Here is a 27,495-nt window from a genome sequence, read left to right as displayed (position 1 = left end):
CTCAGATCCAGGAGATCCAGGTAGAGTGGTGGATAGAGAGACAGAGATCCAGGCAGAGAGATGGGGAAACTGGAAACCAGGCAGTAGGCAGAACCACAGGCAACAGGGGACAGTGACACAGGCAGAGAGACAGAGATGCAGCCTCTGAAACGCAGGAAGAGGGGGAGACGGGCAACAAGGAGGACCAGAAGTGCGAACAGATAGACCCACAATGATCAAACAGACCTCTCTCTGCCTTTTCTTGCCTCGCCCGGTCTCCCCATTTCCTGGGCAAACCACCCACTGCGGCAACAATCAAGCCTGATTCCTTTTGGCCCTTGCCATCCTCCCCTTTGCTCTCCCTCCCCCAATCATTCCTGCAATCACCTCTCTTGTTCAAAATGAGCTTCTGCAGCTGCAGCCCAGACAGCTGTTCCATCTTGGAGCCAGCACTGGGGCAGGGTGGCTGGATCCTAGAGGGACATATGTCCTCCTGGGCAGCAGAGAGAGTGGGAATGGGAGATGGAGGGGAAGGTATCACCTGGAGCTTGGGCACCCACCCACCCCTCATCCTTGGCTCCCATCAAATCTCATCCCCAACAGCCCCAGGGGTCCAGACATCCCAGGTTCCCTTTGCAGCCTTCAAGGTCTCATGATAATCTGGCTCATCCTGTCCTGCTCACTGAATTCTGCCCAGCAGCCAGCACAGGTCCTGGCTCTGTCCTGTCTCAAGAGCCCTCTCAGCCCTGGCCAGTGTGGCTCAGTAGTTGAGGGTCAACCCACACACCAAGAGGTTGCCAGTTTGATTCCCAGTCAGGGCACGTGCCCAGATTGTGGGCCAAATCCCCAGCGGGGGGCATGCAGTAGGCGGCCAATCGATGTTCTCTCTCATCGATGTTTCTATCTCTCTCTCCCTCTCTCTTCCTCTCTATCTAAAAAAAAAAAAAAAATCAATAAAAAAAATAAAGAAAAAAAAGAGCCCTCTCAGGTCTGAGAATTCTAGTCTTTCCCCAACCCACATCCACCCCTATCAGGGTCCTAGACTGTGATGCACAACTATGGTAATATGGAAACAGAATCCCAGAGAGAGAAAAAGACAGAGACAGACAGACTGACTGGGAGACAGAGATGAAAGAGATATAGAGTCAGAGGCACCAAGAGACAGAAATGACAGAAAGAATCAAAGTCAAGAGACAGAAAAAAGACAGAGATGCATAGAGAGGACAAGATAGACTCAAAGATACAGATAGAGTCAAGACAGAGATAAGGAGACAGTACAACAGAGTCAGAGAGGCAGACAAACAGAAAATCATTATTTTCACTCAGCAAACATTTATTAAATGTCTAATGTGTTGTGGATACGCAGTTAGAAAGAGAGAAGGAATAAAGATAGCTGAGAGAGAGACTCGAAAGGCGAGAGTTTAAAAATAGAGATGTGTTAAGGCTGAGAGAGACTAGGACTGTGATTGAGCTTGCACCCCCTGGTCTCCCAGTGGAAGCCTCTTCACTCCCACACATGAACACATCCAACCCTACATCACTCTCAAAGCGCCTGGGCCTCCCCCAAACGGCTGCTTTTCTTCCTTTTCTTCCTTGCCCAGCTTCGTGGCTGCTCCCTGCTGGAGCTTCACAAAGAGGGGTCAATCACCTAGGTCCTGAGGTGAGAAGTATGCTTGGGGCATGAAAGATACCAAGAGGCAGAAACCAGCACTTTCCTCTGGAAGAGGAGGAAGCCAGTTTTAACCACACTCAAGTGGTCCAGACCCCGTGCCTTGGGAGCTGTCTGAGGTGCTGACTGGGTGGGCAAGGCCGCACCTCAACCTCTTTTCTTTTCTTTTCTTTTCTTTTCTTTTCTTTTCTTTTCTTTTCTTCTCTTTTCTTTCTTTCTTTTTTCCTTCCTTTCTTTCTTTTTTTCTTCCTTTCTTCACTGTTTTATTATTGATTTTACAGAGGGGGAGAGAGAGAGACATCAACATGAGAGGGCCACATGAATCGGCTGCCTCCTGCACGCCTGCTCCTGGAGATTGAGCCTGCAACCCAGGTATGTGCCCTAACCCGGGAATTGAACTGGCAACCTCTCGATGCTCAACCAACTGAGCCACAGGCCAGGGCTCAAGCCACTTCTATATGTTGGCATCACACTTGGGGTGGACTGGGTCCAGGGTGGTGGTCACCTAATGGGTTAAGGCTCATTCCTACTTCACCAGATCTTCCAACACACCACCTGCCATCCCACTCCACCACCTGCACAAACACCATTCACTTGGCCTCTCTCCCTCCACCTTACCAGCTCTCTTTGCCTTACTCATTCTTCATGTCTCAGGACAAATGTCATTTCCTCTGGGAAGCCCTCCCTGACCACCCCTTCCCAATTGCATGCCCTCATGGCTCTGCATCTTCTCCTTCACTGCCTTTATCAAACTGCAATTACACAGACATTTGCACAATCCCATGTTCACTCTGTCTCCCAAGGAAGCTTTGGGGGGGGGGGACTGGGTCTCTCCTGTTCACTGCTGCACCCCAGCCCCCAGCCCAGGACTTGGCACACAGAAGGGTTTGACCATGGCTAGCTGGGGATGACACCATTCTGCTCTCTGGTCACAACACCACTCCATTCTTTCACATGGGAGGTTGGCAATGTGCACACTTTCTGGACAACCATTCAAACAGAGAAGCATTGAGAAACAAGGACACAAGAAAAAATGCTTTGAGAAATAGATGCTTTACAGCCATGGGCGAAGACAGGAGTCACAGAAATATTCACTAAGGCTCACAGGTATCGTTGGGAGGAATAAGGGGTAGTGGTCTTACAGGGCAGGACTCAGAGCATTTGGAAAACACCTACCACTTGAAATGAGAAATTCCCAGTGGTAAACAAGAGGAGCAAAGTTTTTGCTCACATGGCACTTCCAGTTCTGTTGGTGGTAAACAAACAATTACCATGATGATTTCCGATAATTACGAGTACTGGGCAGAAAATAGAACAAATTCAAATAATAGAATGGGGACATTTTAGCTGAGGCAGTCAGGGGAGGTCTCTCTGAGGAGGTGACATTTGAGATGGGACCTGAGTGGCTGGAGGAAGGGTGTTCTCAGAGGATGACACAGCACGTGCAAAGTTCCAGAGGCAGGAACAAGAAGAATATGGGGGGATAGATGAGTGGTCCAAGATCTGAGACTCAGGCAGTAGGGTGTTGTAATAACAATGGTGATGACAATAATAACAATAGCTAACCTTTATAGACACCTTCCATGTGTCAGGCACACTGCTAAGCACAATGTTATAAGGTACATTCTATTATTATCCCCATTTTATGGAAGAAGAAACTGAGGCTTAACAAGTTGGGCCAGAATAAGCTTAGATTTCATGCAAGTAAGGTGGGCAAAAGTTAAAAGGAGGCAGATTTTACACTCACAATCTAGAAGGATTTTCTAACAATTAAATCTCTTGAAAAATGCAACAGGCAGCCTCACATTAATATCCTACTCCAAACTCCTCCAAGTCTCCCATCCTTTGACACTCGGGATGAAGTACAAGTACCTCAAGAAAAATCCCTTTGTGACATGGACCCTTCTGACCACTCAAGCCACTTCCACACTCCTCCCAACCTGGCATGTAAGTCTCTACCTACTCTGAACTGCTTGCAGTCTCTCTATACCCACCAGAATGCTCCTTGCCTCTAAGCCTTTGTCTATGTCATTCCTTCTGTCTGGGATGCCTTGCTCTGTCTTCATCTGGCCAATTCCTTTAAGACACAGTTTGGGCATCACCACCTCCAGAGAACCTCCATCAACCCCAGATGGTTTCAGTGCCATTCCTCTATGACCTCATAACACTCCAGAAGCATCCTTCTCATCTGCTTATGAGACTACAATCTGATTGAAGTTGGGGACACTATTCATCTTTATATTTCATAGTCTGGAACCCTTCCCAGTATAAAGCAGGTGTTCGATGAATATTTCCTCACACTTTGAGGTGTTTGAGCAGAAGCTGTGAGTCCACAATTGGGAGCAGGTGAACATCACAGGTATGGTGAAATCCACAATACACCTACTTTTCTCCACATCCTTGGCTCCTACCCTGGTCCAGTCCCCATCATCACTCACCTGGACCAGTGCAGTCACCTCCTCCCTGGTCTCCCAGTTCTTGCCCCTACTTCCTAGAATGCCCTTCCACCAAGGCCAGAGAGAAACTATGAACACCTAAGTTAAGTCCACCCTTCCTCTTCTCAGAACCCTCCTTAACATCCCATTTATTCACTTAACAGGTATTTCTTAAACACAAATTATATATTCAGCCCTGGTCTAGGCACCGAGGTTATAACAGTCAACAAAAAGTGATTTTTAAAAAATCCCTGACCCGCCCTGGCCGGTTTGGCTCAGCGGTTAGAGCGCCAGCCTGCGGTCCTGAGAGACCCGGGTTCGGTTCCCGCTAAGGGCATGTACCTCGGTTGCGGTTTGTCCCCGGCTCTGGTCAGTCGTGCGGGTGGCAGCCACTCGATGTGTTCCTTTCACATCGATGTTTCTCTCTCTCTCTCTCTGTTCCTCTCTCTCCCTCCCACTCTACCTGAACAAAAAATGGAAAAATGTCCTAGGGTGAGGATAAAAAAAAAATAAAATAAGATTAAAAAAAATAAAAAATCCCTGACCTCACCCTGGCCAGTTTGGCTCAGGGGTTAGAGCATCGGCCTGCGGTCCAGAAAGACCCGGGTTCAGTTCCCGCTGAGGGCACGTACCTGGATTGCGGTTTGTCCCCAGCCCTGGTTGGTCATGTGGGTGGCAGCCACTGGATGTGTCCCTTTCACGTCAATGTTTCTCTCTCTCTCTCCCTCCCATTCTATCTGAACAGAAAATAGGAAAAAAATGTCCTCAGGTGAGGATAAAAAATAAAATAAAAAATCCCTGACCTCAAGTTGCTGACATTATAGTGGGGAGAATCAGAGAAAATAAATAAGTCAAATACAGAGAGATATTAGAAGGTTAAAAGTGCAGTGAAGAAAAGGAAAGCATGAGAGGATAGGAAATGCATGAGGAGTTTCAGGCTAAATCTGAAATTCCTACAATACCCCCCCGCCCCACCCCAAACATGATGTGGTTTCCGAGACTTCCCTCATCTCCTCCCGCCCTCCCCCCTCCCTCACTCTGGTTTCCTCACTGTTTCCCCAACCTTCTAGGCACACTCCCACCTCAGGGCCTGTGCACTTGCTGTTCCCTCCACCTGCAATTCTTTTCCTCCATGTATGAACCCTCTCTCACTTCCTTCAGACCTCTGCTCAAACGTCGCCTCCTCAGAGAGGCCGCTCAATCTAAAAGTCCCCTCATCACTCTCCACTCCCCTTACACTGGTCTATGCTTCTTCACAGCACATATCATCACCTGAAATAGTGTAGCTTTTTCTATATATTCATTTATTTCCCCCCATCCCTGCCCTAGAATGTCAGTTCCACAAGGACAAGGATATTTGTCCATTTTGTTCACTGTTATATCCTTAATACCTAGAATAGGGCCTGGCACATTGTAAATACTCAATACCTATTTTTGAATGAATGAATGAATGAATGAATGAATGAATGAATGAAAACACCCTCTAAGAGAATTCTTCTCATTTAGGATAAAATCAGGATGGAATCAGTAGAGAAGGGCAATATTTAGGGTTGTTCACAAATATTTGGCCATTCCTCTCCATCCAGGTCATGGTAGGACCACATTTCTTACCCTCTTTGAGGTTAGGGATGCCATGTGACTTGCATTGACCAATGAAATGTGAGCAAAGGTTACAGGTGTCACCTTCAGGGCAAGGCTTTAGGAGCAGGTGGGGGGGCGGTTGCTGTGACCTCCTTTTCCTGTCTCAATAATTATGTCACCATAGAGCCTCCATCTCCCTGGGTCCCTGAGTGACCACCAAAACAGAGCTCTCCAGCCAACAATGGTTACATAGTGCAAGAGAGAAATAAATCACTGAGACCAGAGGCTGTTTGTTACCACAGTGTAACTCGGCCTCTCCTGACTGATATACAGTACCTGGGGCCTTTTCCTCCAGAAAACGGTCAAGAAAAGGCATGGATTCTGCACTTTGGTTCTTCACAGGAAAGTTCTCAAAGAAAATTTTGCTGACAACTGCTCAGCCCCTCCCATTCCTCTCATGAGGGAGAGGGTCCTCCCCAAACAGAATACCCTCCTCCATCTCCACTTTCTTCCCTCCAGCCCTTAAGGATGAAAGAATGGGCAAGGACATAACATATAAGATACAGGTCCCATAATGACAGCAGCCACTGGCAATGAGGCTGACAGCTTTTAGACTGGTCCTGGAGTTACGACCCCCCGGTGAGGAGCCATTCCATCAAAGGCTCCCATCCCACTAGGATGGTTTATAGCTGGGAGTTGGCCAAAGATCGTAGCAATGGCATCTTCCTTCCCATTCCTTTTCAGGGGTGGTCTGTAATACCATCTTTTAGAATCTTTTAGAATGCTAAGCTGCTCCTCTGGATCAGAACGGGGAGGGGAAGCCAGAGACAAAAATGGCCAGAGGGTCTGGACTCACCAGCCCCCACACCTCACAACTGAGGTTCTTTATTAAGCCAAATACCAGTGTCTAACCTTTTACCTTATAACTGGGAATTCTCACTACCTGGGCTCCTGAACCCATCAACTTACCCATGTTGGTGCTCTATACCTTCTTGCAACTGCTCCTTACTGAGCACCTACTATGTGCCCAGTCACTTCCTCTTGTTCTTCCCAATCTTTGGGAAAGTGGATTATTGAGTTAGACACTTGAACAATATTTATTCCAGGCCTGCTATATGGTTGGCTGCAATGGCAAACAGAGTAACTCCTCCTTTCTGAGCACCCATATCAGTGATTTTCAACCCATGTATCACAAGAATTTTTAAAACATCCAATACCTGACTATTTAGAAAACATCCAATACCTGACTATTTATTCAGGGGCTCTGACCTCTTTTCTCTTAGATTATCCAATTAAAAATGACAACAGCCCACACAACAATAACTGTCCAGTGTGAATGAATCAAAATGATACCTATTTTTTTCATATCAGCAAAAAATATGTTTTGGTGTGCAGCAGAATTTTAGAAATTAGTTTCTATGTGCCATGAGAGATGAAAAGGGTTGAAAATTGCTGACCTATACGCACCCAACCATTTGTTTCCATTTGAAGGTGGAATATCCTTGAATCCTTATGAAGATTTGATTGGTGATTCAGACACTTTACAAATATTTACTGCAGGCCTGTTATGCATCAAGTCTTAGGGTTCAGAAGTGAGCAAAACATAGATGTCCTCATGGGTTCTATGCTTTAATGGAGACTCTGAAATTTCCTTGACTAATGAAGATACTGGATCTTAAAGAGATTAAATAATCTCCCTCAAGGTCATTCTGCTAGTAAATTTCAGGGCCAGAAGAAACCCAGGTGTTTGACTCAGAGTCCTATCATTAACTGAGAACCTACTATGTCAGGCACTGAGCTGGGGCTTTCAAGCATACACATGCTTGACAGAGGAGGCTCTCAATAGTTCTGTTGACTAAACAAGATGGATGAAAGCATGGGTGGGTAGAGAGATAGATGGATGGAAGGGTGAAATAGAGGATAGATGAAGAAATGGTTGGATGATGGATAATGATTGAATGGAGGGATAGGTGGATACATAGAGAGATAGATGGAAGAATGGATACATGGAAGAATACATGGAGAAACAAATGATGGATAATGGATGGAAAGATGGATGGAGAGGTGGATGAAGAGATGAATGGAAGAATAAAGAGATAAATAGATGAGTAGGTGGGTGGGTGGGTGGATGGATAGATGGAAGGAAGGATAAAGAGATAGATGAATGGGTGGGAGGAAGATGGATGAGAAGCTGGACAGTAGATCTATTACCCATGACAGTTCTGTGAGGTAGGAGTCATCATGCCCATTTTATAGATGAAGAAACTGCAGCTCACAGTGGTGAAGTCACTGGCCCAGAGTCAAGAGCAAGTCATAGAGCAAGTTGGGGGAATGTCTGGATTCCACCTAGATCTATCAGACGCTCCCAAGACCTTTCTAGAGCACCCTCATGTCACAGCCCACCCTCCCCCCCCCAGGTCCCAAATGGAGTCCCTTGGCATCTCACTTCACAGAGCCCTTCTGGCAAGGCTTAGTGAGACTCAGGGATGGGGTAGGGATCAGGGATGAGCAAACTATTAGCTTTTAGCAGGCAATATCATGGAAGCATTGATCCAGGCACTATTAACTAGAGATGGGCCAGAGTGGAGACCAGGTATGTTTGTGTACACAAACATACACACACACACACACACACTCATACTTACAGAAAACACATGGTACACACAAGAATCCCTCATATGCATATAATACAAGGTAGGCAGACACATTTCTCATAGATTCACACTTGCACATATACGCGCACTCTTCCAAAGACATACATGTCCACACTTATATGCACACAAAACACACGCATATGTACATATTTTTAGAGATACATATGTACATATAAAATCATAACTCAGAGATACACTCTTACACTTGTGTATACATTCCCCCAGACACAGCACATGTTCTCATTTACACACCATATGCTGCACATAATACATACACACATCTACACACTCGCACCCCTTAGATGTGGGGGAGGAGAATCTAGCTTCTAATTTCAATGAGACAACATCTTTCTTGCCCCTCACAAGGTAACAGTAAGAAGGCTGTCTCAGATTCATGTATACAAACTCACATATGCACATGCAATCATGTAACACATGCAAACCCACAGTCAGGGACATATAACTGCAAATACACACTTAGATGCATTCACACCCAGATACACTCACTAGGGACACACTCACACTCGTTCTGGGATGTACCCTTACACACACGAAGATACACTTAGACCCTCATGCAGGCAAAGCACATAAACTTTCTCACACACCCCATAGACACACCAAAACTCACGCATTGACAGACACACCAGGACATACTCTGAGACACACAGAAAGACACTGATTCACACATTGGCTTCAAGTCTGAGAATCTGGACTGAAAGCCCTCACCTGTGCCAAGCCCAGTGCCATTTTCCCCCAGGAGCTGGGCAAAGCCTGGGCACAGTGCATGGCACCCCCCTCTCCACTTGCTTGCAACTCTTGGGACTAAAGATCCCTTTTCTTTCATGGAAGGGAGAGAAAGAAGCAGTGTGGTAGCCACTGGGAGCTAAACGGGATTGCTGGCGAAGTTGGGGGGAAGGAAATCAAGCAGGAGGAACCCATGCACCCCAGCTCCACGTAAGGGGAGGAGTCCAGGAACAGATGGAAGAGGGGAAGGGGTGAGAGGGGCATGTCTAGAGGAGGCTGAGGGAAGTTTGCAATGGAGGATGCCTCCTCGCCTCTCCTCAAGGGACATTACCACCATTATTAACCCCATTGGGTTCCCCTTCTTCCCCCTCAAGCTCTGTGGTAGGAAAGCTAGAGGATGAAGGTGATAGAGGATAGGATGGCATGGGGGAGGGGGCAATACTAGAGATTCTGGGGGCAGCATCAGCCCCGCCCCAGTCTGAGACCCTTCTGTGAGGGCAAGTTCGGGGAATAAATATCTAGCACGTGGTGAGGCAGGTAATGAAGAGGGAGATGCTGGGGGGGGGGGGGAATGGGGGAGAGAAAAAGGGAGACAGACCAAAAGATACAAAATCAGCGCAACAGAGATAGAGACAGAGACAGAAACAGACAGGCAAAGCAGAAGAAAAATAATAGACAGACACACACGCAGACAGACACAGAACTATTCGGAGACACCGACACAAACGGAAGAGATGCTGACGGTGGAGGCACTAGGAGACCCGGAGGTTGCTCCTTTCAGAGGCAGGGTCCCTCACAGCGGGACGGAATCTAACATCCCGCTCTGCCCCTCTCAGCCTAGACCCTCGCCGCCTCCACCCGGGCTGGGGCGAGCCTAGTACAATGTTGCCACTCGGATATTGCTCACTAATAACAAGATCTAACAATAACAATAACAATAAATGAACAGCGCGGAGGAAACTAAGAGTCCCGGGGATCCTCCGCCTCTGCGCCCCGCGCCCGGCCCCCAGTCAGTAGGACGCCCCGGAGCCGGGAAACTGGGGGGCCGGGTCCCCGGGGGCTGCGGCGGTGTCTGCACGAGCACCACGCCTCCCGGGAGCGCCCCCCGCGCGGCGGCCACTCACAATTTTCTCGGAAGCGCCGGCGCGGGACACGGTGCCGTTGAGCCCCACGAGCGAAGGCAGCGTCTGCGACATCCAGTTGGTGACCATGGCCATGGTGCTCAGCACCGCCCCGATCTTGAGCAGAGGCACCGACATCGCGCCCCCGCCTCATGCCCCGCGGCCGCCCGCCGCGCGTCCCTTCTCCCGCCCGCCACCTGGAGCTCCGTCCCTCGCCGCCCAGCGACCCCGGGGCGCGAGCGCGAACTGGGGTCCGGGTCCGGGCTGGCCGGGGGGGCTCGGGGACGCGGGCTGCGGCTCCGAGCTCCGAGCGGGCTCCGCTTATAAAGCTCCGGCTCGGCCCCTGCCCCCTCCCGCGCCTCCGCGCCGGGCACTTCCAGCCGCCGTGACGTCACGGCTCAGGCCCCGAGCCTGACAGGGGGCGGGGGGCGCCCGGACTGCTCCACACCCCTCCCCAGACTTCCCGACCCCAGCCTGGGACCGCGCCTCTGGGAGAGATACCACCTCAGCATCCTCACCGGCCCCACCCCCACCGCCGCGGCGTTCCCAGCCCCGCCCCCAGCGGTGTCTCTGCCCCCACCCCACCAGCGGTGTTCCCGAACCCCAGGCACTCGGCCAGTCTCGACCACCCAAAGCTGGCGGGGACAGAAGTCGCAAGTCCCCACCCATCTCCTGTTAGGACACCGACCCCGGCTCTCTAAAACCCGGGACACAGGTATGGGGGTCCGTGGGAGGCGAGACTCTGGTGCGCTCGCATGAATCAAGCATCCCAGAGTCTCGTCTTCCTTGGGAAATGGGCTTTATTGGGACCAGGACCACTCTGGGAACCCCTGGGTCGTTTCGGAACGAGGGAAGCCCATTGTGGCGGGTCCGAAGCCAGCAGACGCGGTGACTTGGAAAACGGTGCGGTAATGGGGGTCACTGGAGCAGCGGGAGGATTCCCCAGTACACTCAGGGACAGCATTTTGACCTGGCACAGCGGAGACACGCGCTAGCCTTTTGTAGACAAGTCCCAGGAGGCTCTCCACTCACAACTTGAACTTGAGGTGGGGGCAGGGAACTGACACTTGGGACCTTCCTCAAGCCCCAGGGCTCCGGGGCCCGCCCTTTCAGGGAACCGGCAGAGCGAGCCCCCGAACTTCCCACCCACGCACCAGCCGGCGGCGGGGGCGGCGAGGCTGCCGGGAGGAGCGCCTGGCGGGTTTAATTTCCTCTGTTTTCCCTGCACTCACGCCCCCTCCTGGCGTCCCCGCATCACCTCGCGCCGCTGCGCCGCCACCGCCGCCCTCAGTCCACCGCCGCCGCTGTCTGGAGGCGGCGATGACTCAGGCTTTTGCGAGGGCTCGCCTGGGGAGCAGCCTTGAACATGGGTGTGTGTGTCTTGAACTGTCCTTTTTTGTGAGCTTAGCCACACGGAGAGGCAGGTTCTGCCCCTGTGTGAGTTCCAGCAATGACTTCTGTCTGCCTCAGTATCTTCATCTGCAAAGTGGGTGGTTGTGAGGACCATGGACCTAGTGTGTGTAAAGGGCTCCAGTGTCCTGAGAATCACGTGAAATATATATTGAGCATCTATGTCCCAGGCACTGTGAACAGCAAACGAAATGCCTGCCTTTGTGGAGCTGAACATTCTGTGGGGCGAATCAGACAAGGAATAGGAAAATCGAAGTAAAATAAGACAGCGGGATTAGGATCAGGCAGAGGAACAAATACAAGAATAAACTTTAAACAGGGTGGTTGCGGAAAGGGACATTTGAGCAGAGACCTGAAGAAGGTGAGGGAGGGAGTCGATAGGATATCTGAGGGAAAGTTCCAGTCAATGGGAACAGCAAGTGCAAAGGCCCTGGACAGGAGCATAACTGTTCAAGGATCAGGGAGGAGGCCATTGTGGTTGCAGCAGAGTGAGCTGGGGGGGAGATGGTGCTTGTAAAGCATTTGCAGGGTGTCTGGGACATGGTGTTTCATAAACAGTAGCTGCCATTCCTGTTATTATTTGCAATTGATAATGAGCTTTTTAAAAAGAGATGTGCCCTTTCCTATTTGTACTACAGCTTGCATTTATGAGTGCTGAACACTGCAAATGTGCTTGCTGAGCGGTTGTTGCAACCTCCCATGAAAAGTATGACTTCCCTATCTACAGGTGAGGAAACTGGGCTCAAAGAGGAGAGGGGACCAGCTCAAGATGACCTAACAGGTAAATGGGGGCTCAGGATCTGAACCCAGTTCTGTCTGATTTCAGATGCCAAAACCACTGGACTCCTGGCTTAGAGAATTTGGAAGTCAATGATACGCTCATTCACTCATCATTGGTGCTGTAGGAAACTTCCCTAGCTCCTTTCAGCCAAGCTTCTCTAAGGACTAATCACTCACAGCTGTCTCTACTTCCTCACCTCCCCCCTCCTCCATCTTTCCAAAACTCCTCTCACCAAAGGGGCCAATGACCTTCCAATTTGCCAGTCTCGCAGTTTCACACAAGCCCTCATTTAGTCACTCTCACAGGTTAGCCTTCATGGACCATTCTCTCCTTCTTGCCAGTCATTTGTGTCTTGATTTCATACACTTTATCATTTTCTAGTTCTACCCCCACTTCTCTAGCTGCACCATCACTTTCTCCTGCCCTCTCCCTAAATATTTATACTTTCCAGGGCTTTATTGGAGGTCCCCAGCCCCTCTTACTCTATACACTTAGCCTAGACCATCATGCCCACTTCCAAAGTTTTGATTCCATCTGGTCTCAGGACCTTTGCAAAAACTGTTACCACAGATACACATACAGTTTGCTCATTTACTTTATTTGTACCTCTGTTCTGTCATTGTATAAGATACATACCCTGTCCTTCTCCAGAAAACTACATTTCCCATGGCCCCTTGCACACTGGCATCCTGTTAGGCTCATCCAATTGGAAGCACTGGAGGGAGATTGGAGAGTAGCAAGGAAGAAGCCAGGTTATTTCTCTTCTCTCTTTCTGTTTGGGGTTGGGGTGTGATCTGATAGTGTTTAACCCCCTTCATGGTGCCAACTCCCACACAAAAGGCCCTTTCTCATCACACCACCTTTTGTGATGTCCCTCTAGCTTTGTACTACGGCTTATTGCTGGATTCCCTGACCATTCCATCAGTTTCACTTCTTAATCTTCCATCTCACACTCAACCAATTTTCTATATTAAATTCCCTCTCTTTGAAACCCTAGGGTAGTTTGCTTACCTGACTGGACTCAGAGTAATATGGCCATTATAGACCTTCCCTGGCTACCTCATCTACAACAACAGTCCCCACCACTTTCTATCCCTTACTGCTCTTTTTTTTTTTTTTTTAATAGCATGTGACATTATACTTTTATTTGTTTATGGCCTATCTCCTCCACTAGACTTGCAACTTCACAAGGGCACCTACATGTCTGTATTTTTCATAGCTGCATCCCCAAGACTTAGGACAGTAATTGGCACATAAAAGTGTCCAAGAAATCATTGACTGACTGACTAAATGAATCTACAGCTGAGGCCTCCCAGAGGTATATCTACTGCCCAGATCTCCACCCAGAACTCAGACCCCTAAGCCCATCTGCTTCTTGGACATCTCCACTTGTGTATTTTACAGGACTAATAGCACGTGGCATCTGCCAAAACAACCTCAATCAAAAAGGTAGTACCAAGTATTAGTACCAAGTATTGGTGATGATGTGGTGAAACTGGAACTCATTGCAAATGGGAATATAAAATGTTGCAACAACTTTGAGAAACAATTTAGCAGTTGCTTATAAAGTTAAACAGAAACTGGCCACAAGACCCAAAAATTCCATCTACCCACGTGAAATAAAAACATGTCCATGGAAAGGCTTGCATATAAATATTCATAGCCACATTTTTCATAATGAAGGAAACCATCCATATGCCCATCAACTGGTGAATGGCTAAAACTTAGGTCTAGCCCTGGCTGGTTTGGCTCAGCAGTTAGAGCATTGGCCCGTGGACCAAAGAGTCGCAGGTTCATTTCCGGTCAAGGACACGTACCACAGTTGGGATTGGATCCCCAGCCCTGGTTGGGGTTGTGCAAGAGGCAACCAGTCAATGTGTCCCTCTCACATCGATGTTTCTCTCTCTCCCTCCCTCCCTTCCTCCCTCCCCCTCTCTCTGAAAAAAAATCAATGGAAGAATATCCTCAGGTGAAAAAAAAAAACTGTGGTCTATCCATATGATGGAATGTCATTCATCAATAAAAAGAAAGGTGCTGACACATTCTACAGCATGGATAAACCTAAAAAATATTTGGCTAAGTGAAAGAAGCCAGACAATCATTAATTTCAGTCAATTTCATAATTTCAGGTGGGAGTGAGGATGGACTGCAAAGGGGCACTAGGAATCTTTTGGAGGATGATAGAAATGTCCTAAAACTGGATTGGGACGATGTCTGCATAACTCTGTAAATTTACTAAAAGCCATTGAATTGCACATTTAAACAGGTGGATTTTATGGTATGTAAATTATACCTAAATAAAACTGTTAAAAGAAGGGAACATTCTTTTTTTTTAATCCTCAACCCAGGATATTTTTTCAGTTAATTTTGCAGAGAGTTGAAGGGAGGGAGGGAGCGGAGAGAGAGAGAGAGAGAGAGAGAGAGAGAGAGAGAGAGAGAGAGAGAGAGAAACATCCATGTCTCATATTGATTGGTTGCCTCCCTCACGTACAACCCCTACTGGGGCCTGGGATTGAACCTGCAACCCAGGTACATGCCCTGGACCAGGAATCAAACCCACAACCCTTCAGTCCACAGCCAGCTCTCTAACTGCTGAGCCAAACCAGCCAGGTCAACAGGGGAACATTCTTAAACTTTCCCTGCAAGCCCCTTCCCTGAGGTGCCTGTGCTTGCATTGACATGACAATGACTTCTTCCTCAAATGTTGTGCCCTGTGTTCCTTTCTTCCCAGAAACATAACCCAGGTGTACCCACAGTTAGAAACTACAGATTTTGCTCCCTTTTACCCCCTTGTTCTCTCTTCCAGTGCCAGCTGATTTTGATGCAGAACTATCTCCAGAAAGTGTCTCCTCCTCTCCATTACCATCATCACTGTAAGCATGGTGTTTGGGAGTGCCGTAGGTTGAATGTTTCTGTTCTCCCAAAATTCATATGTTGAAACCCTAACCCCCATGGTACCAGGAAGTGGGGTGTTTGGGAAGTGATTAGGTCATGAGGTGGAGCCTCCATGAATGGAATCAGTGCCCTTTTAAAAGAGACCCAGGGAGCTCCCTCACCCCTTCCACCACGTGAGGACCACAGCAAGCAGACACTATCTATGAACCTGGCTCTCACCAGATACCATATCTTCTAGTACCTTGATCTTGGACTTCTCAGCCTCCAGACTGTGACATATAAATCTTTTTTTTTTTTTCTCTTAGAAACATCAATGTGAGAGCAGACCATTACCTGATTGGCTGCCTCCTGCACGCCCTCTACTGGTGATCGAGCCTGAAACACTGGGCATTTACCCTGACCAGGAATCGAACCGACAATCTTTTGGTGCAGGGGACGATGCCCAACCAACTAAGCCACGCTGGCCAGGGCAATCATTTTTTATTGAGATATAAATCTGTGTTGTTTATAAACTATCCAGTCTGCAGTGTTTTTTTATAGCAGCCTGAATGCACTAAGACTGGGAACCATGGAAAGTGATGTTTTTTCCCTGAAAATTACCAGGAAGAAAAACATAACTGTCAGAAACAATAACAATAATTGCTAAGGTTTATTAAATATGTATCATGTACTAGGCACCGTTTGCAGTGATATACATGTAATAACTCATTTAACCCTTTGAATACCACTATGAAATAAATAGGATTATGGTTAAAATGAGGAAATAGAGGCACAGAGATGCTAAGAAACTTTCCCAAAAGCCCCCAAGATTCTATCTCAGATAGGCTACATGGTGCTGGGTGAAAGAATTAATTCTCTCATGGGGAAAAGAAATAATGTTGAGCCCTACCTCACAACATATACAAAAATCAATTCCAGGTAGACTGTACATTCTAAAGGTGAAAGGTAAACAACAAAGCTTTTAGAAGAAAATATAGAATATCTTCATTACTCTGGGTTAGGCAAAGATCACTAAAACAAGACAGTAACAAGCACTAACCTCAAAGGAAAAAATTATTTGAACTATATTAAAATTTAAAATTTCTATTGGTCAAAGATACCATGAAGAGAATTAAAAGACAAACCACAGAGTAAGAGAAGCTATTTGCAATCTTTATGTCCAATAAAAAAAACTCATATCCTGATTTGACATTTATATAAAAGGCAGGTAGATAGATAAATAGACAGATTCCTACAAATCAATAAGAAAAAGGCAAACAGCCTAATAGAGAAATGGACAAAAGACATTTCACAAATGGAAATACCTGAGCGGTCAATAAACATGTGTAAAGGTAGTTAGCACTATTAGTCATCAGAAACTATAAACTAAACCCATAATGTGATATCACTACACACCCATCAGAAAGTCTAAAATGAAAAAGACAACACCAGATGTTGGTGATGATATGGAACAACTGGAACTCTCAGACAGTACTGGTGGAAAAGTAAATTAGTCAACTCTTTGAAGAGTCTTCGGAACTTTAGAAAGCTGTTTGGCAGGATCTCCTAAAGCTCAATATATCCCCACCACCACCATGACCCAGCAATTCTACTCTTAGGTATATACAACTCTCATTATTTGCAGATTCCTCATTAGCAAGCTGGCCTACGCATTACCGTTTATTTGTAACCCCAAAATCAATAGTCACAGAGCTCTTGTGGTCATTTGTGGACATGAACAGAGTGGCAAAAATTTTGATCACACACACACAGGTTCCCAGCTGAGGCCCAACACAGCCAAGCTCTGCCTTCTTGTTTCAGCTCTCCTAACTGTAAACATCCTTTTCATTCTGTTAGTACCCAATTGCTCACATGTTCATGGTTTTTATTGGTGATTTTTCTATGTTAAGTGGCTCCCATGCATAATGCTGAAGGGCTGTCTAGTGTCTCCAAGCACAAGAAGGCTGTGATGTGTCTTCAGGAGAAAATATATCTGGTTGATAAATTTTATTCAGGTATACTTTGGCTGTGAGTTCAAAGCTAACAAACCAACCATACATATTAGATAAGGTGTTTTTAAACAGAAACACATATAAAACAAGACTGCTATTGTTTGGTCCACAAATATGTTGTGACCAGAGGCTTACAGGAATCTACCCTGCGGTGATTCAGTATTCCCTAATTCAGTGTCCACCGGGTCTTTTTTTCTAATCCTCACATGAGAATACTTTTTTTCCATTTATCTTCAGATGGGGGGGGAGGAGCGACGTAGACATGAGGGAGACATATCGACCTGTTGCCTCCCGCATGACCCCAGGGCTGGGGATGGAACCTCAACCAAGGTATATGCTCTTGACTGGAATCGAACCCACAATTCATTGGTCTGAGGGCTGATGCTCCAACCACTGAACCAAACTGGCCAGGTATCCACCAGGTCTTTATAGAACATAACTACTATGAATCAAGAGAATCTACTGAACATATATACCCAAACATTCACTACCGACACATGTCAGACTGTCTACATCAACACTGTGTCAGCCACAAACTTCACCAACCCAGCCACCTAGACCAGATATAGCATGGTGTATTCACACAATGGAACACCATAAAGAGATGAAAATATGCAAACCACCACAAAACAATGATACAGAGGAATCTTACAAACAGTATGCTGAGCAAAAGAAGCCAGACACCAAAAACTACATTCTTAACGATTTCGTTTTGTTAAAAGTGGGTCAAACTATTGTGTGCTGAAAGATGTCAGCTTAGTGGTTGGTCACTCTTGGGCTGTGGGGGGCACCTGGAAGGGGGACCTCTGGATTTTTGCAAAGTTCTGTTTCTTCACCTGGTGCTGGTAATACTATGCCACTTCAAGACAATTTATCAAACTACAGCTTTAAGATTTGTGCATGTTTTGTGTCAAGAGAAACTTTACTCAAAAATATGAATTAAGTATCAAGCATAAAGCATACTTTCCATCTCTGTTTGATAGGCAACAGGTAACAATAGTTTTCCAGTAGAAAAGCTAGAAAACACAAACCAAGCAAAACTAAGTGTCCTTTGCAATAAGCCAAGTGACCTCTGCCTGTTGGGCTATCAGCCCCCAAAGTATTTCAGTATACATAAAAAAGGCATGAATTCATGGCCACACATAGGCAGCTCTTGTCCCTCAAAATACAAATGGTGTGAGCCTTCTAGCCTGTGGCTATTTCAGCTTTTTTCTTAGTTACGGCAAGTTTTGGGAAATGGTGTTGAAATGTGTCTCTTTTTTCCCCCTTGGAAGAGGTGTTTTCTGTCCTTTCAGTGCAGTCTGTCTTCTGTCATATCTGCTTTCCTGCCTGGTTCAGAATTCCAGGTGGTGGGAAGGAGCCAGTTGGCCTTGTTAAGGAAGTCAGACATCAGACAATGAGAAGTGCCCTCCCTCTGCTCCCCTCCCCCAAGTGTTAGTCATGCTAAGCCTCTGGCTGCCACCAAACCGCCTCAGGCCTTGTTAGCTCCTAAAATCATTGTCTTCTTTCAGCCTTTACTCTTCCCATTCCAGTCTGTCTTCCATGCTGTAGCCAGAGGATCTGTCCCTCACACAAATCCAATCATTTCTCATTCCTGGCTTTAAAACCTCTTTAAGATGTACAAATGAGCAATAAACATATGAAAGGATGCTCTCTATCACTAACCCGTAATGAAATGCAAATCGAAGCCACAATGAGAGGTCACCTCACACTCATTAGGATGGGCTAGAGTCAAAAGTCATAATAACAAGTGACAGTGAGAATGTGGAGAAACTGGAACCCTTGTGCACCACTGGGAAATGGTGCAGCTACTATGGAAAACAATATGGAAGTTCCTCAAAAACTTAAATATAATATTGGCTCCACGTGCTGCTTGTGTGCTCATTTGGTGCAGACCTGGTATCTCTTTTGTGAAGCAGCAGCTGAGGAGACTCCCATGGCAGTCAACAAAAAGCCTAAGGAAGAAGACTGAGAACAACAATCACATTAATTTGAAGGTAGCAGGACAGGATGGTTCTGGGGTGCAGTTTAAGATTAAGAGGCATCCACCTCTTAGTAAACTAATGAAAGCCCATTGTGAAGGACAGGTTTGTCAGTGAGGCAGATCAGATTTTGATTTGAGGGGCAGCCAATCAATGAAACACACACCTGCACAGTTGGAAGCGCCGATGAAGATACAATTGATGTGCTCCAGCAGCAGACAGGTTTCCTACTAAAATGGGAACCTGCTATTTTACTCCAGAACTCGGTTCCTCCAGACCAAGAAGATGTTCTGTTAGAAAACTGCAATTTGGTTCTACCACATCCCGACTACTACAGTATAGTTTTCTCTTCTTTCATTTTCCCCTTCCCCATTCCTTTACTGTACATAAAGTAATGTGTATGTGCCCAGCATTTGCATTTTGTTTTATAATCCTCACCTGAGGACATTTTTTTTTTTTTTTCCATTTTAGTTCACATAGAGTGGGAGGAAGAGAGAGAAAGAGAAACATCGACATGAAAGGGACACATCGAGTGGCTGCCTCCCACATGACCCCAACCAGGGCCGAGGATGAATCGCAACGAAGGTACATGTCCTTGACTAGAATCGAACCCATAACTCACTGGTCCGTGGGCTGGCGCTTTAACCACTGAGCCAAACTGGCCAGGGCAGCATTTGCATTTTTTTAACTAAATGGCCAATGGTATTTTTTTTTTAATCCTCACCCAAGGATATTTTTCCATTTATCTTCAGATAGAGTGGGAAGTAGGGAGGGAGAGAGGGAGAAAGAGAGAAAAAAACATCGATGAGACATATTGACTGTGCCTCCCACACAACCTTGACCAGGGCTGGAGACTGAACCACAACTGAGGTACGTGCCCATGACCGGAATCGCACTCAAGACTCTTTGGTTGGTGGGCCAATGCTCTAACCACTGAGCCAAACTGGCCAGGGCAGCCAGTGGTATGTTTTGATGGACAAAAAATGGAAATGGGATGGGAAAAAATACTGGTTCTGTGAAAATACCCTCTTTCTCCATTAATGGAAACTCATTTAGCTTTTATCTTTATAACCCAGTAAATGATTTTACTCTCACAGTTACAAAAAAAAAAAAAAAGAACAACATAAAAATCCTTGCATACCTTGTTTGATTACAGAATTGTAATGTTTTTCATTTGTCATTGTGAAACCAAGGACAATATTATAACTTTTTTGTATGTAGCTGTTACATGTAGGGCAATCTGTCTTTAAGTAGGGATAAATTACTTCTAAAAGAAATGAGTCCTAGATAGTTTTCCCTTCAAGTCAAGCATCTCATTGCTTAAACTTCTTGTTTAAAATGAAAAAAAAAAAAAAAAATTAAATACATATAACCCAGCAGTCCCACTTCTGCTGTATATTCAAAGGAGTTGGAAGAAAAGTCTCAAAAGATATTTGTCCACCCGTGTTCATAACAGCATTATTCACAATAGCCAAAAGGTGAAGCAACCCAAGTGTCTACCAAAGGACGAATGGATAAACAAAATGTGGTATATACATATAAAAGAATGTTATTCAGCCAGAAAAGGGAATGAAATTCCTTTTTACAACATGGATGAAACTGGAGGACATAATGCTAAGTGAAGTAAGGCAGTTACAAAAAGAAAAATACTGCATGGTTCCACTTATATGAGGTTCCTAAACAAATAAGATGCACAGAGACAGAAAGTAAAATGTTTGCCAGGGGCTCGGGGAGGGAGAATGGGGAATTATTGTTTATTGGGGACAAAGTTTTAATTTGGGAAGATGAAAGGAGTTCTGGAGATGGACGGTGGTAGTGGTTGCACAAATACGTGAATGTATTAATATTACTGAATTAAAATTAAAATGGATAAGATGGTAAATTTTATGTGTATTTTGCAGAATTTTTTTTTTTAAAGACCTTCTATTTAAACACACACAGCAAAACACACATGCACACACATCCCATCCCAGGGCCTCATACTGCCAGCTCAGTGAATTGTAAAATCCTCAACCAGCCTTTAAGGCCCTTATAGTCAGATCACAACTCACTTGTCCAAGCTCATCTCCTTTCTTACCTCCAATGCACACTATCCCCATTCCACCTGATTCCTGTTTTCAGAACCTACCGTGTAGTATAAGTTTAGCTAGCTTAGCCAACAACCTTCTTCTGCATGGAATGTCCACCCTCCAATCTTTACTCACTCATACTTCAAGGCCCAATTCAAATGCCACCTCCTCCAGGAAGCTGCCTGCCTGACTCCTGACATTTTGCACATTGTACCATGTGCTTTCTCATGCTCCACAACTTGGCCCTGAAAACCCCTCCACAGCAAGCTGCATCACAGCTCTTCACATCCCCAGTGCCTCACTTGATGTCTTTCATGTAGGAATTACTAGAGAAATTAGGAATAGGAAGAATCTGGCTCATTGTGTGCACACTATGTTTTTCTTGAGAATAACTGGAACTCTCTCAGGGCCTAAAAGGTAAGTGGCTATTTGCCATTTCATTCAGTGGCTTCAGCTGACTTTGCCTTTTGGTTTCTGTCTTCCACCCTGTGAGTCCCTATTTTCCTTGCCCAGGATTGTTAGAACTGCATGTAAAGTAAGAGTAAACAGGCACTGAAAGCCTGCTGGGTTCCCGATGCAAATAAGCTTCTTCACACAGACTTCACGGAATCTATTCTGACTCCTGTCTGCTCCATCTGGTTTCTCCTTTCTTTGTGACTAAGCTTTGGATGGATGAGGTTGTAACACAGACCAGGCTTCGACTCTGGGTGTGAAGACAGGTTGATGTTCTCAAACAAGAGTTCCAGGAAAGTGGGAACAAAGTCTCCTTCTCCTGTCACAACTCTCTTCTCCCCACCACAACCAGAATCAGTATCACAGAAGTTAAACCTTCCGTCCCACCTCTTGAGAGCTCAACTCTCACCCAGCCTTTGGTGTCTGGTTTAAGGCTCAACACACAGAAGGCTCCCAGTGAATGAACACACAAAGGCATGGATAAGGGAAAACAGCAAGTCACTGCCTCCCAAGCACTGACACTAAATTCTGGGAACACAAAGTCATTGCTCACACCAACTGCAGGACTCAGGAGAAATCCACACACACCCACAAGGTCAGCCTATAAGGTCAATGAGTCACTGTGTACACAGCCACAAACATGATTATGGCACACACACATGTCTCTGTGCCCAACCTGGCCAATGCCAAGTACATGATCTCTAAACATACACACACACACCCGCCCACAGACACTACGGCCGCACTCCTATAGAGCCAGGGTTACAGTGAGGCAAGTGATGTGAGTTGTGCAAGTATAGAGTTGGATCCTGTCTTTATTTAAAATGTTGATGTTTTGTTCATCATAGATTTTTGGAATTAATTTTGCTTTTCTTACGATATTGCATTAGGATATTATTTTTCTTGGTTTCGGAGCTTGTGGCACCCCTTTGCACCAGAGGAAAGTGCTTCACTTGCCTCACCCTGGACAGGGCCCTGAAACATACACAGGGTTATCAGCCAGCACACCTTTGCCATAGACACACACACACACACACACACACACACACACACACACACAGAGTATCGACACAAATCTCATTCCACCACTAGGTGTCGCCCAACCCTGATCTTCCGCAGGAAGAAAATGTCCAGTTCACTTACTGTATAGGAGTCTTTAAGATTTCCCTTTACTTCCTCCACCTGGGATATTTACATTCTCCAAAGGGCCTGGGAAAACCGTGTCTTAGCCTCATATAACGGTACCCTATAATGTGCAATTTTAGGCACAGATGAAGAGGGGTTTTCCTGTTGCTTCATATCCAGGAGTTGTGGTTGACTAGAAATGGGTATGGGATTGTGCAAGGGCAGAGTATTTCCCCTGACTTCTCCTTGGCACAATAGTCCCACTGTTTGAGAAAGAAAGACTCTGTGGGGGGAGGAGGGGAATCCATCCATTCATTCATTCAATAAATATTTATTGAGCACCTATGAATGAATAAACAAATCGTGTAAGGGTAGTGACAAAGGCTATGAAGAAAAATAACACAGCGAGAGCTCAGAGAATGGCAATGGGGAGGTTATTTTGGATGGACGGTCAAGGTAGGTCTCTTGGAGGAGGTGAAATTTAAGCAAAAGGAGAGTGGGGAGTCAAGTAGTTACCTGGGGGAACAGTGTCCCGGGCAGAGGGAATAGCAAGTGCAGAGGCCCTGAGGCATGCAATGCAAACTGAACTGCTCCTCCTGTCCTATCCAATAAAAATCCCAGGAAGGTGACCCCCAAACCCAGATAGTGCCCAAGATGTAGCTAGGTCTTAGGGAAGATCTAATGGTCAGGAAGGGGGCATCTTTCTCACAGGGAAAGCTCTCTGGTAGCTCCAAGGCACTCATAGGCCACACTCAGAACATCCTGGACAGACCCTGGATGAATGGATGACTCCTCTGATGGGAGCTACTCCCCTGCTCTCAAGGTCAAATCTAAACTCCTGCCCACAGCCCACAAGTTCCCATGTGCTCTACCCCCTCCTGACTTCTCTGGTCTCATCTACACACAACCTCCCTTTCGCTCACTCCTCTCCAGCCATACCAGCCTCCTTGCTGCTCCTCAAACTCACCAAGTTTGTTCCCACCTCAGAACCTTTGCACTTGCTGTTCCCCTGCCTTGAATGCTCTTCCCCTGGATACCAGAAGGCTCCCTCTATCATTTCTCATGTGTGGCCTCAAATATCACCTCCTTAGGGATACTGTCCCTGACCACTTCTGCTAAAATAGCCCACCACAATCACTCTTTAATTCCCTTTTCCCTACTTCTTTATGACATTTGCATTGTATTACACATTTAGTTTTGACATTGTATTATGTATTTATTCTGTTCTTGTTTGTCTCTCCTGCCAGAAGATCGGCTCCAGGAGGGCAGGGATTTGATTACTTGGTTCATTGCTGCATCTCAGTGCTTAATCATATCTGTTGATTGAATGGACGAATGAACGCTTCCTAGAAAGGAACCCTGGTGGTTCCCAGGGCCCAGCAGGAACCTAGGAGGGATCTCTGGGAAGCGATGGAGGGGACTCTGGGAAGCGATGGAGGGGGCAGATAGGGGACAGAGCATCCACTCTTCAAACCTCTTCCATCGCTGGGGCATCAAGCTGCTGCTGGTCAAGCTCGAGGCTGAGGCCAATTTACAACACTGTAGTGCCCGTGGTGGCCGCTTGGAGGAACTGCAGCGGATGGCAGGCACTCACCAGCCTCGCTCCAAAGGATTACCCCAGTGTAGCTCCGCCCCATAAGTCATTTAGCCCCGCCTCCATAGCCCAGCTTAGCCCTGCCCCCCATGAAGCCTCATGCTAGCCCCGCCCCCAAGCAATTCCCTGCCCGCCCTGGGGTCTGTAAAATTCACACTCTCCCCTACTTCCTAGCCCATCTTGTCTGGAAGACAGGAAAAGCAGTGTTCCCTAGGGGCTAGCAGGGACAGGGGAGAAAACCCAGGTTGTGGTTTCAATGATCCTTCTTAGAAATCAAATTCAACTTCACACCTGGTTCATTTTTTTCCAGCAGATTCTAACGTATATGCCTCTTTTGATCTCTTGCCTCTTTCCCTCTCAGCTGACACTCTTTACTTCTCTCTGCTTCACATATCAACTGAGCACCTACTGTGTGCAGTATGATAGTAGGTGCTGAGCATGCTTCCTAACTCACCCCGTATGTGGTTCCTAAGATGGGGAAATGGAGGTGTTTCAAGGAAGGGAACCCCACACAACCTCTCCTTGTGGCCTGAAAATCTAGACTCTCTCTGACTGTCCCTCCCAATGTCCCTTTCAGGTTGGGTACAAGGGTGTTTCCTTTCTTCTCTTGACCAGGAAAGAGAATGTGCCAGGAGTGTTTTTCCTTAGAGTTTCTTCCCATAGCCCCTCCTGGTGTCTACACATGCCAGTCCACAACCATGGAGTGGACTGATGGTAAACCTGTGGTCTCGGAAACCAGACTGCTTCTGTTGAATTGTTGATTCCCAGCTCTACAACTCTCAAGTGGTCGAAGCTTGAGCAAGTGACTTAATTTTTCTGTGCCTCAGTTTCTCCATCTGTTAAATGAGGGTAACAATAGCATCCACTAGTAAGGTGCTGGGAGGATTAAATGAGTTAGTTTGTGCTGTGTGCTTGAAACAGTGCCCAGCACATAATAAGCACTTAATAAATGTTAGCTGTGATTATCAGTTTTTTGTGTTTTTTTTTTCAATTCCAGCTTCCCTCTGAGCTCCTACATATCTGAGATCCTGAGTGTGCTCCCACCCCCAAGATGGAGGAGGAGAGAGGTTTCCCAATAGCTGAAGAAAGCTTGGACCCCCTACATTTTGCAAAGTCCCCTAAGCCTGCCAAAAAGATAGGGTAACATGGAGAGAGAGACCTGCTTCTGTGAAAGCACAAATGGAGTGTTTGAGGCACCACCAACACACACACACACGAGCACGTATGCACACACACACAGGCAGGGATGCACACACACACAGAGGCATGGATGCACACATTTGTACACACAGCCCTTCTTTTCACCTCCTTTTAAATGATTTACTCAAAGGCACTGAACAGCACACTGTCACCCCAAAGCTCTCACACAGCTACACACCTGGTCACACACATTTTGTATAACACCTAGGCAGGTGGACAGAGTCATGGGGACACAATCTTTTACACACAGCTACAGCTGCCCAAATACAGCCAGGATTAACAGCCCTTGCTGTCACATCACCAGTCACACACAAACACACAACCCCCCAGTCACAGCCTCCCATTGTCACACACAGACTCTTCCTCACGTACAAACACCCTTCCTGATCACACCCAATTCACGCACAGTTGGATACACACCAGCACAGCCACACACACAAACTCACAGTCACGCCCAGCCATGACACAAAGACACACGTTTTCCCAGCACCTATCATCAGCACCTCACACATGTCCCCATCAGTCACTCACACGTGAGTCCCGCCCCCTTCTCCACATTGGGGGTGCAGGCGAGGAGTGGGGGATTTCAGAAGCTGGGCACCTCCAGACATGATGGGGGGCGTGAAGGGTAAGCAACTCCCCAAAGCCCCCTGAAGTTCCCCTGCAATCCCATTCAGCTCCAGCGAGATGGCGGGCAAGGTGGGCTCCAGGTCACCGAGGAGTTGAGAACCCCGAAGCTGGGGTCAGAGTGTCCCCCAAATCATCCCAGCTTGAGGCTGGGTCTGAAGCCCTATTTCTTTCCCCCAAAGCCAAAGTGGATGTTCCAGCCCCTCCCCCGCTGCGACCTCCGCCTCTCGCAGCTCCGAAGGGCCTCATGAAGCCCCAAACCCCGTTTCTGAGCGACACCCCTGAGCCACCTTCCCTCCCCCACACCCAGTCCCCTGCTCCCGCACCTGCCAGCCAGGCCCCTACCTGTCCGGCGAGGCCTGAACACAGCAGCAGCAGCAGCAGCGGCGGGACCGTGAGCGGCCACATGACGCGCCCCCGGCCCGGCGTCCTGTCCCCCCCGCCCACCCTAGCGGAGCCTCGGCGCGGGGACCGCCACCAGGCGCGACCCCGCCCGCCCGGCCGGGCGACCCTCTGCCGCCGCCTCCCGGGCCTCACAGGCGGCCGGGATTCTGCCCCGCCCCCGGCCCCCTCACTCGCTCGGAGTCTTTGTTATGGGCTCCGCCCCCCGCCCCGCCCCCAGCTTGTCTTTGGGCGCAGACCGAGTGGGGTCTGGGGGCAGGGAAGTGGGGCAGCCCGCACTGGAGACAGTATCTGGGGACAAAACCCGGCAGCCCCCAGGCCATTATGGTAGTGCCATCATGTGTTCGTAAATTTTACCCTCCCTGGACATTTCCCACGTGGAAAATGGGGACAGGAGGAGGATCAAAGGGCAGGCGGGGGGGAGGGGGAGTAGGAGGAAGGCCTGGTGGCAAAGAAGAGAAATTGAGAGGCTTTTTCCTTAAAAAACTCAAGAATCAAGAGAGAAACTGAGTCAGAGCCTGTGAAATTGGACGTTGAGGGAAGGGGGTCACTGCTGGGACAGGGCGTGGGGCAGAGATGGAGACGGAGTGAGAAGCAAAAACCGGGCGGGAGACAGACCAGAGGCCAATGGGAATGACCAGTAGGGTGGGCCTGGCATCCAAAGGAGACACCCTGTTTTCACTCTCCCCAGCCCACCCCCATTCCCCACGAGCCCTCGCGCTCAGTCTCCCCTCCCCCGCTACACCTGCAACAGTCTGTTACTCCCCTTTCAAAGGCCCAAGA

The 27,495-nt window shown here is 47.4% G+C and overlaps 1 protein-coding gene across 2 annotated transcripts in view; it reads right to left on the bottom strand.

Annotated features, from left to right (window-relative positions):
- OLFM2 (olfactomedin 2) overlaps positions 1-26,862 on the bottom strand; it is a 72,672-nt gene extending 45,810 nt beyond the window's left edge. The window contains exon 1 of one of the 2 annotated variants that reach the window (XM_036240563.1): positions 26,656-26,862. In XM_036240563.1, the coding sequence (XP_036096456.1) occupies positions 26,656-26,718 (63 nt within the window). In that variant the 5' untranslated portion in view covers positions 26,719-26,862. Of the gene's footprint in view, positions 1-10,186; positions 10,483-26,655 lie in introns of those variants that run through there. The other variant, XM_036240562.1, reaches the window with a different exon arrangement.
- Positions 26,863-27,495: the final 633 nt, after the last annotated feature.

Source organism: Molossus molossus, unplaced genomic scaffold, assembly GCF_014108415.1.
Source record: "Molossus molossus isolate mMolMol1 unplaced genomic scaffold, mMolMol1.p scaffold_m16_p_4, whole genome shotgun sequence".
NCBI classification, from domain to species: domain Eukaryota; kingdom Metazoa; phylum Chordata; class Mammalia; order Chiroptera; family Molossidae; genus Molossus; species Molossus molossus.
Note: the sequence above shows the minus strand (reverse complement) of the source record. Positions and strands in the feature narration are given on the sequence as shown.